The sequence below is a fragment of the Pelophylax lessonae genome (genome assembly GCF_965119305.1).
Source record: "Pelophylax lessonae genome assembly, chromosome: 3".
In the NCBI taxonomy this organism is placed as follows: Eukaryota; Metazoa; Chordata; class Amphibia; order Anura; family Ranidae; genus Pelophylax; species Pelophylax lessonae.
Genome location: NC_138770.1, coordinates 496,645,133 through 496,660,119, shown reverse-complemented (window position 1 = coordinate 496,660,119; position 14,987 = coordinate 496,645,133). Strand labels below are relative to the sequence as shown.

At 42.6% G+C, this 14,987-nt stretch overlaps 1 protein-coding gene across 1 annotated transcript in view; it reads right to left on the bottom strand.

Annotated features, from left to right (window-relative positions):
• Positions 1-14,987, bottom strand: part of GPATCH11 (G-patch domain containing 11) — a 193,378-nt gene that overhangs the window by 93,860 nt on the left and 84,531 nt on the right. Inside the window, exon 4 of the mRNA XM_082250256.1 lies at positions 2,772-2,892. Coding sequence (XP_082106382.1) covers positions 2,772-2,892 — 121 coding nt within the window. The remainder of the gene's footprint in view (positions 1-2,771; positions 2,893-14,987) is intronic.

The window sequence follows — 14,987 nt, the reverse complement described above, 5'->3', positions numbered from 1 at the left end:
TTGATTGTAGAACGCCCGAGAGAAAACAAAAAAGATGTAAGGAAGGAGAAAATTGCTAGGACCAGAGATCCCAGCCGGGAGCCTAGGTCCTTACTCCTGACTAGACAGATTAAAACTGATTACCTAGAGCAGAGAGGGAGGTTGTATACCAGCTGAGGACGGCCCATGGGCATAGCCAGGTGTTTTTTGTTCTGCCTAGTCCAACTCCTGGAGTAAGCAATATAACCCACTAGTTATGATTTATGGAGCGCTGTGTCCGTCGATGAACGAAAGAGAAAATACCTTTAGTGCATTTCACCGGAATGCCTCATCAGGAAATCATGAAGCGACCATAATTTCCGAGTCTTATATACCCCCCTTTTGGTTTCCTATTAGCTGATTTCTTTGCAAGCATCTCCTCACCCGATCACCTTACAGGATCGGGGGGGGGGGGGGGGGCGTTATTTACCATATGTCTGCCATTAACTGCAATGTGTTTCCCAATCAGTATGTAGTAGTGACATTCCCTTGCTTCCCATCGTCAGAATAAAAAATGTACAATCGTAAAAATGTAAACTATATAATATATACACATACAGAGTGAGTACACCCGTCACATTTTTGTAAATATTTTATTACAGTCAGGTCCATAAATATTTGGACATTGACACAATTCAAATCTTTTTGACGCTATACACCACCACAATGGATTTGAAATGAAACAAACAAGATGTGCTTTAACTGCAGACTTTCAGCTTTAATTTTAGGGTATTTTCATCCAAATCAGGTGAACGGTGTAGGAATTACAACAGTTTGCATATGTGCCTCCCACTTTTTAAAGGGACCAAAAGTAATGGGACAGATTAACAATCATAAATCGAACCTTCACTTTTTAAAACTTGGTTGCAAATCCTTTGCAGTCAATTACAGCCTGAAGTCTGGAACGCATAGACATCACCAAATGCTGGGTTTCATCCCTGGGGATGATCTGTCAGGCCTCTACTGCAACTATCTTCAGTGACTGCTTGTTCTTGGGGCATTTTCCCTTCAGTTTTGTCTTCAGCAAATGAAATGCATGCTCAATCGGATTCAGGTCAGGTGATTGACTTGGCCATTGCATAACATTCCACTTCTTTCCCTTAAAAAACTGTTGTTTTTTTTTGCAGTATGCTTCGGGACATTGTCCATCTGCACTGCGAAGCGCTGTCCAATGAGTTCTGAAACATTTGGCTGAATATGAGCAGATAATATTGCCCGAAACACTTCAACACAATTCATCCTGCTGCTTTTGTCAGCAGTCACCTCATCAATAAATACAAGAGAACCAGTTCCATTGGCAGCCATACATGCCCACGCCATGACACTACCACCACCATGTTTCACTGATGAGGTGGTATGCTTTGGATCATGAGCAGTTCCTTTCCTTCTCCATACTGTTCTCTTCTCATCACTCTGGTACAAGTTGATCTTGGTCTCATCTGTCCATAGGATGTTGTTCCAGAACTGTGAAGGCTTTTTTAGATGTTGTTTGGCAGACTCTAATCTGGGCTTCCTGTTTTTGAGGCTCACCAATGGTTTACATCTTGTGGTGAACCCTCTGTATTCACTCTGGTGAAGTCTTCTCTTGATTGTTGACTTTGACACACATACACCTACCTCCTGGAGAGTGTTCTTGATCTGGCCAACTGTTGTGAAGAGTGTTTTCTTCACCAGGGAAAGAATTCTACGGTGATCCACCACAGTTGTTTTCCGTGGTCTTCCGGGTCTTTTGGTGTTGCTGAGCTCACCGATGCGCTCTCTCTTTTTAAGTATGTTCCAAAAACAGTTGATTTTGCCACAGCTAATGTTTTTGCTATCTCTCTGATGAGTTTGTTTTGTTTTTTTAGCCTAATGATGGCTTGCTTCACTGATAGTGACAGCTCTTTGGATCTCATATTGAGAGTTGACAGCAACAGATTCCAAATGCAAATAGCACACTTGAAATTAACTCTGGACCTTTTATCTGCTCCTTGTTAATGGGATAATGAGGGGAAAACATACACCTGGCCATGGAACAGCTGAGCAGCCAATTGTCCCATTACTTTTGGTCCCTTAAAAAGTGGGAGGCACATATACAAACTGTTGCAATTCCTACACCTTTCACCTGATTTGGATGTATCAAATTAAAGCTGAATGTCTGCAGTTAAAGCACATCTTGTTTGATTCATTTCAAATCCATTGTGGTGGTGTATAGAGCCAAAAAGATTAGAATTGTGTCGATGTCCCAATATTTATGGACCTGACTGTATTACAGTATTTGTAGCTGCTGCAGAATTTTTTTGGGGGAGCTTAGAGCTCCTTTTTAAGTCACGTGATTGATGTCCTTACTATCACCGCAGCATGGTTGGGGGGTAGAGCTAAGCCACAGCACATCTTGTGTCCTGTGACATTGCTTTAGCTATTATACCCCTTCCCTTTCAGCCTTTCAGAGTGCACTAAGTCAGGCATGTGGTCAACCCTATGAGCAAATCACGTACAAAACAATATTATTTTGTTGAAAGTCCCTCGTACATAAATCTGTGGCGCCCTATCCATATTAAAGGGGGGGGGGGGGGGGTTCAGAACCACTATAAATTCTGCCCAAGTTATAAGCTTTTACTTTTTAAGCCACACTAGAAACAAGACAACAGATATCTGGCTTTGGTGGAAAACATCTTTACTGCAAGTGCCTATGGTTATGGTCTTTCTATCTAAGAAGCATATGGTACTCAAGCATGCACAAAGTTTTGCAGGCACAAAGCATTTTCTCCTACCTAAAATCATCAGCTGCTTGTTCTTCTGCTTGTTTCTTCATAAAAACCTTCCGCCTGTAGTTTTCCAGATCTTCCTCTGCTTTTCTTTTCTTCATTTCTTCATGGCCAATGCCACTACGTCCTGTATTCAGGAAATAAATTTGATATTCTATTTCTATTTTCCTTCCTTAAAACAGCAAACACATCGTAACAGGGAAATGCAATTATTTATCAAATATGAACTGATTACCACCTTTGCTCATTAGCAGTATATAGCAGTCTTGTGACTTCTATAGGTGTTCAGCTGAGCACAGGTTAGAGTTTGCAGGAGGAGTGTACGAGTCTGTGGCGCCTAGCATTTTTCGCAAAAAGAAATGAATGTTTTCTATATAAAAGGTAGATAGAGCAATATCCTCTGATGATGTCTATGTGGACGATACGCATCAGGAGCTCGCAATAGAAGTTTCATCTTTATTGCCTATTACCATGCGAACATTTAAGTGCAAGTCTTTTTTTATTAAAAGTATTTTTTAGCAATATTACGCTATGTGCACTCTTCTTTCTGGCTTTCATGTAACCTTGCTATGAGAGATTTCCATCCCTCTCCGTACCATCCCATGAGCCTGAAACTACATCCAGGGTCGCATCCATAGGAGGAGTCTGGATTATCTTTTAAAGCATAGTTGGTTGGCTTGCTATATGGCATTGTAGACCCACTGGATCTGGTGAGCGCTTAATTCATTTATTTATCTGGTGATGGGATGTCCCTTCTCACTTTATGATCTTACTGTGTTCACCGCCGGGATTCATCACGATTCTGGGACTATATCTTTAATTTATTTTCAATTTCTGACATGGGACTATATTTGAACTATCAAGTCATTTCATTTTATCATGTCATCACAAGTTGGTATCATCATGTGTATATCTTTTCCTGTTTTTTTTTTTTAGCGGTGCACTTATATTTACCTTTATATATTCACAATTTGTTTATCAGTTGTTTTGTGCTGGCAGCTTTTTTTCACTGTGGTATTAGCGCATATTAGAATATTTTCCATCTGGTTTTGTGTATACTCCATTCATTTCACAACTCTGGCGTGATATATGGTATGGAAAAATTAAAGTTATTGTAAAGGCAGAAGGTTTTTTTTAATCTTAATGCATTCTATGCATTAAGATAAAAAAAAAAAACTTCCTAGTGCAGCAGCCCCTTTCAGCCCTCCTCTATACAGTCCGGTCCATAAATATTGGGACAACGACACAATTCTAATCTTTTTGGCTCTATACACCACCACAATGGATTCAAACTGAAACAAACAAGATATGCTTTAACTGCAGACTTTCAGCTTTAATTTGATTGCATTTACATCCAAATCAGGTGAAAGGTGTAGGAATTACAACAGTTTGTATATGTGCCTCCCACTTTTTAAGGGACCAAAAGTAATGGGACAATTTGCTGCTCAGCTGTTCCATGGCCAGATGTGTGTTATTCCCTCATTATCCCATTTACAAGGAACAGATAAAAGGTCCAGAGTTAATTTCAAGTGTGCCATTTGCATTTGGAATCTGTTGCTGTCAACTCTCAATATGAGATCCAAAGAACTGTCACTATCAGAGAGAAGCAAGCCATCATTAGGCTGAAAAAACAGAACAAGCCCATCAGAGAGATGGCAAAAACATTAGGTGTGGCCAAATCAACTGTTTGGAACATCCTTTTTCTTTTTGTGTAACTGATGGAAAATTTTTCAATAAAGAGATAAAGTTAAAATAAAAAAAAATAAAAAAGAAAGAGCAACACCAAAAGACACGGAAGACCATGGAAAACAACTGTGGTGGATGACCGAAGAATTATTTCCCTGGTGAAGAAAACACCCTTCACAACAGTTGGCCAGATCAAGAACACTCTCCAGGAGGTAGGTGTATGTGTGTCAAAGTCAACAATCAAGAGAAGACTTCACCAGAGTGAATACAGAGGGTTCACCACAAGATGTAAACCATTGGTGAGCCTCAAAAACAGGAAGGCCAGATTAGAGTTTGCCAAACAACATCTAAAAGAGGCTTCACAGTTCTGGAACAACATCCTATGGACAGATGAGGCCAAGATCAACTTGTACCAGAGTGATGGGAAGAGAAGAGTATGGAGAAGGAAAGAAACTGATCATGATCCAAAGCATACCACCTCATCAGTGAAGCATGGTTGTGGTAGTGTCATGGCGTGGGCATGTATGGCTGTATGGTAATTATTGATGAGGTGACTGCTGAAAAAACAGCAGGATGAATTCTGAAGTGTTTCGGGCAATATTATCTGCTCATATTCAGCCAAATGCTTCAGAACTCATTGGACGGCGCTTCACAGTGCAGATGGACAATGACCCGAATACTGCAAAAGCAACCAAAGTTTAAGGGAAAAAAGTGGAATGTTATGCAATGGCCAGGTCAATCACCTGACCTGAATCTGATTGAGCATGCATTTCACTTGCTGAAGACAAAACTGAAGGGAAAATGCCCCAAGAACAAGCAGGAACTGAAGACAGTTGCAGTAGAGGACTGGCAGAGCATCACCAGGGATCACCAGGGATGAAACCCAGCATCTACTGATGTCTATGCGTTCCAGACTTCAGGCTGTAATTGACTGCAAAGGATTTGCAACCAAGTATTAAAAAGTGAAAGTTTGGTCCCTTAAAAAGTGGGCGGCACGTATACAAACTGTTGTAATTCCTACACTGTTCACCTGATTTGGATGTAAATACCCTCAAATTAAAGCTGAAAGTCTGCAGTTAAAGCACAACTTGTTTGTTTCATTTCAAATTCATTGTGGTGGTGTACAGAGCCAAAAAGATTAGAATTTTGTCAATGTCCCAATACTTATGGACGTGACTGTACTTACCTGAGCCAGTCTTTATCCAGCGATGTTGCAGGAGTGTCTAAGCTGCCTGGAACTCTCCTCCTCATTGGCTGAGATATCAGCGCAGCGTGATTGGCTCCCACTGCTGTCAATCAAAATCAGCCAATCAGGAGATAGAGGGGGCGGGGGCGGGTCGCAGGTCTGTGTCTGAATGGACACAGGGAACTGTGACTCGGCTTGGATGCCTCCATAGCAAGCTGCTTTGCTCTGGGGCACTCATCAGGAGGGAGGGGCCAGGGAGAGCCGAAGAGAGACCCGAGAAGAGGAGCATCCAGGCTGGTCTGTGCAAAACCAACTGCACAGAGCAGGTAAGCATAACATGTTTTTTTTTTTTTAATAATAGAGACTTCACAATTACTTTAAGGCATGCTGCTTTTTTCCCGCAGTGGAGAGACATGAATAAATAGTTACACTGTGTACTTCAGATAAAGTTAAAGTAAATGCTTTGATGCATTAAAAATGTGCATCACATTGCCTTCTAAAAGCAGCTCACTTCAGGCAAAAACTGACAGCTGCCTGCACACTAAACGGTGCTAAGCAAATCTTACCGTGAAAAAATGCATAAACCGATTACTTTTAGTAAAACTCTACATCAAAACATTTAGTAGATCCGGAAACAAAACAGGTACCTGATATTAAAGGCAAATAATGATTTTTCCTGTAAAATGCTGACCAGCTACTAATTCCAAGCCTCCATTGAGGTTACACACAAATGAAAAAGGACCAACAGAAGGGCTTGGGAGCCAGAAGGTTTAAGAACCAAGCTTCTGTTTTCCAGAAAAAGTTGGTATTTTTTCATATCACCTCACCCCTACAGATATCTCTGCATCTGCTGATTTTTTTATTTATTTTTTTGACAATGGTTTTTAGTGGTGGTAAAAAAAAAAAAAAAAGTACATACTTTTTATACTTTCATCCCTAACCTTTGTCCAATTTTACTTTAACCAGTTCAGCTCCAGAGCAATTTACTTTAACCAGTTCAGCTCCAGAGCAATTAATTTACTTAAACCCCCAGAACATTCTAGATTTTCTGAAAGCAAAGGCCCTGTAGAATTAAAGGTGATAGCTGCAAAGTTACATCAGATGATGTGCGCAACTGTTCATTTAACGCAAAATTTTAGGAAAAAATATAATAAAATGAATTTTAGTGCAAAAACACAATATAATACCCATTAAAATATAAAAGATGAGGTTGCATCGAGTAAATAGATACCAAACATTCCATGTCTTAAAATTGCATGCGCCCGCAATTTCGCCAAAAACGATGGTGCCCAAAAATCACCATAGGTGACGCTTTAAAAGCCTTTACAGCTCATCAGTTTAGAGTGAACTAGGAGCTCTTGTGCTAAAATGATTGTTCTTGTTCTGATGTGAATTAGCTTTTATCTGTAAGTCAGCCATAGTTAAAAAAAAAAAAAAATCCATAAAAAAAAAAAAAAAAAAAAAGTTCCTCTTTAACCCTTATTACCACTCAGTTTATCAATCTTCTCCCCTTAGCTATTTTTTTTTCTTATTTCCATTATTCAAACTCTTCACATTTAAGCTTTTTTTTAAATTTTATATTTTACATTTTATTTTAAAAGTTGCACTAGAAAAAAAAAAAAATCAAACATTTTAAAATTAATTTGTAAAGTAGCTTTGTAAAGCTGTGTACCAGATTCATAATTTTAGTGTCAAATTTACATAGAACAAATTATAGAAAAAAATGTATATATTTTTACCTATAGTAACAAAATTTTTTAAGCCAACAGGCTTGCTTTTTCTGTTTTGTTTTTTTTTTTTGCCTATAGATGACTTAAAAAATGATTTTTGCTAGTCCATATTACCAAAAGAAAGCCACTAGGTCTTAAAAAATGTCCTATATGTATTATTATGTTAATAATGACAGTTATTGCCAAATAAACAGGCCCATAGCAGAAATGTAAAATTGCTCAGATCGATAGGAGGTTTACAGGTGTAAGAGCTGAAGTAGTTATTTAACCACTTTAAGACCGGAAGGATTTGTCCCCTTCCTGACCAGGCCCTATTTTTCAATTCGGTGCTGTGTTACTTTAACGGACAATTGCGCGGTCATGCAATGCTGTACCCAAACTAAATTTATGTCCTTTTTTCCCCCTAAATAGAGCTTTTTTTTGGTGGTATTTGATCACCTGTGTGATTTTGATTTTTTGCGCTATAAACAAAAAAATAGCGACAATTTTGAAAGAAAAAAAAAAAAAAAAGACAATATTTTTCACATTGTGCTATATGACATTCCCAAAAAAATTGTAAGAATCAAAATTTAACATTTTAGGCCAATTTGTTTTCTGCTACATATTTTTGGTAAAAAAAAAAATCACAATAAGCGTATTTTGATTGGTTTGCGCAAAAGTTATCGCGTCTACTAAATACGGGAAAGATTTAGGTTCATTTTTGTTATTTTATTTTTTTTTTTTACTAGTAATGGCGGCGATCTGCGATTTTTTTGCGGGACTGCGACATTGCGGCGGACAGATCGGACCCCTAACTGACATTTTTGACACTTTTGGGGGTACCAGTGACATTACTACAGTAATCAGTGCTAAAAATATGCACTGTTACTGTAATAATACCATTGTCAGGGAAGGGGTTTACCCTGTGGGAGATCAAAGGGTTAAATGGGAGCCTAGGGGAGTGAGGCTTCTGAGATAACCATAGAGACATGTGATCCTATATAGCAGGATCACATGAGCTCTGTGATCATCCCAGGGAGGACGGTCGGCTGTGTCTACAACAGCCGACCGTCCTCTCTCAGCGGGGAACAATCACGTCAGCTTCCCCACTGACTAGCGTGGGCGGGAGCGCGCCGCCGGCGGCACGCGCTCGCCCCCCTAGCCTCCTGAGTGCAAGCAACGTATACCTATGTTGCTTTGCCCAGGAGCGACTGTCTGCCGCAGTAAATCTGCGGTAGGCGGTCGGTAACTGGTTAAAGAAATACAGTATACCAGAAAACAGTGACATATACTGTAATATATCACAGCTCCCCTCACTTGATGTGGTGGCTGCATTACTTTTTTTCTATGCATTTTCACCTGGCAATCCTACCAATTACACGTTTCCTATCTTAGTGTGACAACAATGACTTACTTTACAGTTTCAATAGAGCAACAGCCTTGCTGCTCTCTCCTGACTACAGAACATCCCCACCGCTCATCACAATAACATACGCAGAAGTTGTTGTATAGTCTACAAAGCTTACATATAGTTTAAAAAGTATAAATAAACACAAGTCCATCGAATTCAACCAATAGAAAAATATAAATAGAACATCTACATAAACAGATACCTATGGTCGATCCCAAGGAAGTCAAAATAAAAACGTATAAAGCCATGGTCCAATTTGCTCCAGCAGGGGGGTAAAAATCCTTCTTCATCCACCTCAAGGCAGAAAGATATTCCCTAGATCAACAATTTCTGGTGGTACTACCTATAAATGTTAATATACTGTAAAGTTATATCTTGTGCATTTAAAGTGGTTGTAAACCCACCTTAATAACATGTACCGATAGGTAAGTCTATAATAAGGCTTACCTATAGGTACTGTAAATATCTCCTAAACTTGCACCATTATCAGCGCTCTGAAGGAATGGCCACTTGTGCCCTTCCTTCAGAGCCCTGTGCACGCGCGGGAGTGAAGTCATCGTGCCTCCGGCCAATCAGATGGCCCGAGGGCGTGAAAACCGGAAGCAGGACGGCTGAACATGTCTGCCGTGTTACCGGTGAGCGGGCGACACTGCGGGGGCTTTGTTATAAGGTATTTCATAATGAGCCAGTATGCAATGCATACTAGTTCATTATGCCTTTGTTTTTTTTGTTTTTTTCTTTTTCTGAGGTTTACAACCTCTTTAAGAATGCAGATAGTTTCTTCTTAAAATACTTCTGAGCTGGCCAGAACAATTTCTTGAAGGAGCCTATTGCATACTTGTTCAGCTCTTCCTGTGAAGTATTTTCGTATGTAGTCAAATCTCTTTTTCTCTAGACGTAAAGAGGGCCCCCCCCCCCCCATTTCCTCTGTAATGGCCTTAAAGTGAATAACTAACCACCAAGTTCACTATATGGACCACTTACGCATTTGTACATGTTGATCATATCCCTAATCCTTAATCGCCTATTCTCATGAGAAAATAAAAAATTCAGTGTCAGCTAATCTTGCCTCAAAGCTGAGCTCCTCCATGCAACCATTCTCCTTTCCTAACACACTTAAGATTGGCAGGTAAAAAATTGGATTTTTGACTTACCGTAAAATCCATTTCTCTGATGTTCATTGACAGACACAGCTTAACCATTGGGACGTCCCAAAGCAGTGTTAAACATGAGGGGTGGGAACAGCAAAAAATTCCGAAAGCTAAGAACAGTAGCCAACCAGGCAACAGAGGCTCAACCAAAACAACTGGAGCCCACCTGAAAAAAATTGTATTTTTTGCTTCCCGTAAAAATCCTTTTCTCTGAATTCATTGACGGATGCAGTCTTCTTGTTCTTGTTCTCATTAGCAGTAGGGTTATGCTGCTCCCTACAGGAGTGGGACACTAGGCAGAAAAGTTCTGGCTATGCCTATAGGCAGTCCAAGGGGGTATACCCTCTCTTCCTGCTATAGGATGTCAGTTTTGTATCAATGCAGTGTCAGAGAAAACAATACCAACCCAACTCAATAATAGAGGGGCAGGTACTGCGTCCGTCAATGAACTTCAAAGAAAAGGATTTTACGGTAAGACAAAAATCCCATTTTCTTTATCGTTCATTGACGGACGCAGTCTTCTTGTTCTCAAAAGCAGTAGGGACATCCCAAAGCAGTGCCATAAAAACATGAGGGGTGGGAACAGCAGAAATAAGTCCCCAAGGCCTGAACCACAGCCAACCAGGCAACATAGGACCCATCAGAACAACAGGATGAGATCCACCTGAAAAACATTAAACACCCTCAAGGGAGACTAAAAACACTCTTAAACGGCAGCCTGCAAACCTTTGCGGCTTAAAGAAGCATCTGCAGATGCCAGCACATCCACCTTATAAAACTTTGTGAAAGTATGAACAGACGACCAGGTAGCCACCTTTCAAACCTGAACCACAGATGCCTGATGGCGAAAAGCCTGCACAACCGTTTGTCTGATCCATCTGGAAATAGTCGCAGCACACGCAGGCAGCACTTTCTTTGGTCTATCCGTGAGAAAAAGCGAATCTGACTTACAAAAAGACTCAGTAGTCGCCAAGTACACCCTGATTGCCCGAACCACATTCAAAGTATGCAAAGCAAATCCCTTAGGATGTTTAGGCTTAGGACACAAGGAGGGTAACACAATGTCCTCATTTAAATGGAAACCGGAAACCACCTTCGGAAGGAAGGACAGATCTGGACGAAGTACCACTTTATCCCTGTGAACCACCAGATCGGGAGAACGACAGGACAACATCGCCAGTTCAGACACCCTGCGCGCAGAAGTAATAGCCGCCAAAAAGGCCACCTTCTGAGATAAAGTAAGCAGGGGAATCTCCCGAATATTTTTAAAGGGAGGTTTATAGAGAACCCACAGCACCAAATTCAGATCCTAGGATGGCAACGGAGGCCGCACTGGAGGAACCAAGTGTCAAATCCCCTGGATAAAGCTACGTACCAGGGAATGGGTGGCTAAGGGCCTTTGGAAGAAAATTGCCAAGGCTGAGACCTGACCCCTAATAGTACTTAAGGTCAAATTTTATCTTAACACTCCATTTAAGGAAAGCCAAGATCCAAGCCACTGAGTAAGAGCGAGGGGGAACTCTAAGAGACTCACACCATGCAATATACGACTTCCACATGCGATGATAGATCTTTCTAGAAGTCGCTTTTCCCGCTTTAAGCAGAGTGGTAATCACAGAAGCAGACAATCCCCTGTCCTTCAGCCCTGGTTTTTAACAGCCAAGCCGTCAAGCCAGTGACCGTAAAGCAGGATGGAAGATTGGTCCTTGAGAAAGCAGATCCTCCCTGAGAGGAAGTCTCCAAGGAACGTCTGCGACTAGTATGATCAGGTCGGTGTGCCAAGCCCGACGAGGCCATTCTGGATGACAGGAATCCCTTCCGCCTCGATCCTGCGAAGAAGTTTTGGCAGCAACTTGAGCGGAGGAAACGCATACATCAGCCGATACTGACCCCAGCACGTCTGTGGTGTCTGCCAGAGGGTCCTGAGAACCGGCCACAAACCTCTGCACTTTTCTGTTCTGAGATGCCAACATATCTACGTCTGGAGTGCTCCAATGAAGGCACGGTTGCTGGAACACCTCCGGATGGAGAGACCATTCCCCTGGAGCCAAGGTCTGCCAGAACTCTTCTGGTGCCCCCTTGGTGATTGACATAAGTCAAAGCCGTGGCATTGTCCAAATGAACGCGCACTGGACAGCCCCGGAGGTGCTCTGTCCAGTGGTTTAGGCAAAGCCTGATCGCTCTCAGCTCCAGAAAATTGATCAGTAACCTGGATTCCTCCAGAGACCAGACCCCTTGAGCAGAAAGCTTTCCGAGAACACCTCCCCACCCGGACAGACTGGCATCCGTGGGGATTACTGTCCAATACATAGGGAGGAAGGATTTTCCTTGTTTGAGCGTTGGGGACCGAAGCCACCATAGCAAGGACCTCTTGGTCATCTGGCTCATGTGGATTCAATTGTCCAAAGAGCTTGATCTTTGTTTCATTTGAGAAGAAATTCCTTCTGGAGTATTCCCGTATGAAATTGGAGTGTAATGCCCCATACACACGTGCAGATTATCTGCAGACTTTTGTCTGCAGACTTACCAAAACCATATAATATGAGGTCAAACCTAAACACTTTCAATTTGTATGCAATCCGGCAGGCCCTTGCACTACATAGAAAAGGTAAGTCTGCAGACAAAAGTCTGCAGATAATCTGCACGTGTGTACGGGGCATAAGGCACTGCCTCGAAGGACGACACCATCAGTCCCAGAACTCTCATACAAGTCTGAAGGGACGACCATTTGCTGGACAGCAATAGCTGAATCGCAGACTGGAGTTTTTGAAGTTTGTCTGGAGGAAGAAACAGCCTGGCTGAGGATGAGTTTAAAGTCAGGCCCAGATAGTCCAGCCAAAGTTCTCATGGTAAGCTCTAGGTTTGTCACCAGCGCTTTAGGGGAATCTGCATGGAAGGCAGATAATCCAGGTATCCCAGGACCGATATCCCCCGCTGCCGTAACAAAGCCAGAACCGGAGTCAACACCTTTGTGAAGACCCGAGGAGCAGAGGCGAGTCCAAAGGGTAACGCCACAAACAGATAGTGCTCCTCCCCCACAGCAAAACGCAGAAACCATTGATGTCTTGCACATATTGGGATGTTAAGGTAGGCATCTTTGTTGTCTATGGAGGCCAGGAAATCCCCCTGGTGTAGGGGGGCCACCACCGTGCAAATGGATTCCATCTTGAATTTTTGAACTCGCACAAAGCAATTTGGTGCCTTCAGGTCCAGAATTGGATGCACCTTGCCCACCTTCCTAGAGACCGTAAACAGATTTGAGTAAAAGCCCTATAAAACTTTCCGAGAACCGAACCAGAACGATTACTCCTTGTTGTACCAGGTCCTGTACCGCTCCAAAGAGAGCCTGTAAGCGATCCGGGGACAGTCGCATATTGGAAGGGAAAAACCGTACCGGAGTGACAGATCAAAACGCGATCTTGTAGCCAGACCGTATGACCTCACGCACCCACTTTTCTTGTATCCGGGATAGCCACAGAAACCCGGAAACCGGCAAAGATGTCCCCCCACTCCAGATACGGGTGGGGGCGCACCTTCGAGCCGAAGGAGCATTATCCGCAGGTCTGGAGAAACCAGATTTCTGTTTTCCAGACCAGGACCGCTTGGAGCCACCGGAGGAGGCCTTGAAAGACTTTGATCCTTTATCACTCATCCCTGAGGGACGAAAAAAACGTTATGTGCTGAAAAGGAGGGACCCCGTCTGCGACGAGGGTCCTTACCCTTGTTAGCCTGTGGGAGAAAGGTACTCTTGCCCCCTCTGTAAGACCTTTAATAATGTCATCAAGGGTAGCCCCAAACAGGCGATCACTCTGAAGGGGTAGATCAGTCAAGGCCTTCTTAGAAGTCTGATCCGCAGACCAGCATCTTAGCCAAAGTATACGTCGGAGGACCACTGCCGACACCGACAGTCGCGCCAATATTGGAGCCGCATCCAGCGAGACAATGCAAACAAAAATCAGATTTTTGTAAGATCTTACCGTAAAATCCTTTTCTCTTAAGCTCATTGACAGACGTAGTCTTCTTGATTCTCAAGAGCTGGGTTATATTGTCTCCGCAGGAGTAGGACTAGGCAGAAAGACAAAACGTTCTGGCTCCACCTTAGGGGCAGTCCCTGAGGGTATATCCTCCCTCTCTCTGCTACAGGGAATCAGTTCTGTTCTAAAGCAGTAACAGAGAATTTAACCCAACCCAACTCAATGATAGAGGGGCGGGTACTACGTCTGTCAATGAGCTTAAGAGAAAAGGATTTTACGGTAAGATCTTACAAAAATCCGATTTTCTCTATCGCTCATTGACAGACGTAGTCTTCTTGATTCTCAAGAGCTGGGACATCCAGAAGCAGTGCCACAAATGAGGGGTGGGATTGACAAAAATCAAAATCCAATCTAGAAGGCCCAACCGGTGCCAAACTAGAAGTTTTAAAGGCTCATTATAAACAAAGAATGAGACTCAAAAGAAAAATTTCCAACGGAAAAAAACCCTTGAGGCAGACCACTGGTCTCCTCAAATGGCGGCCTGCAAAACCTTGCGGCCAAACACGGCATCAGATGATGCCATTACATCAACTTTATAATGTTTTGTAAAGGTATGCACCGACGACCAGGTAGCCGCCTTGCACACCTGGACCACTGACGCCTGATGGCGAAAGGCCCATGACGCACTAAGCGCCCGAGTGGAGAGCGCCTTAACAGGGAACGGGGGCTCCCGACCCTTAATAGAATAGGCCTGTACCACCGTCTGTCTGATCCATTTGGAAATGGTCGCGGCAGATGCAGGCAACCCCTTTTTGGGTCCATCCGGGATCACAAAAAGTGAATCAGTCTTGCGAAACGAGTCTGTCGTTTTTAAGTATACCCTGATCGCCCGGACCACATCCAAGGAGTGTAAAGCAAACTCCCGAGGATGACTGGGCTTAGGACACAGGGAAGGTAATACAATTTCTTCATTCAGATGAAATTCTGAAACCACTTTTGGTAGGAAGGATGGATTCGGACGAAGAACCACCTTATCTCTATGAACCACCAGATATGGGGAACGACAAGATAATGCGGCCAGTTGTGACACCCTGCGTGCAGAAGT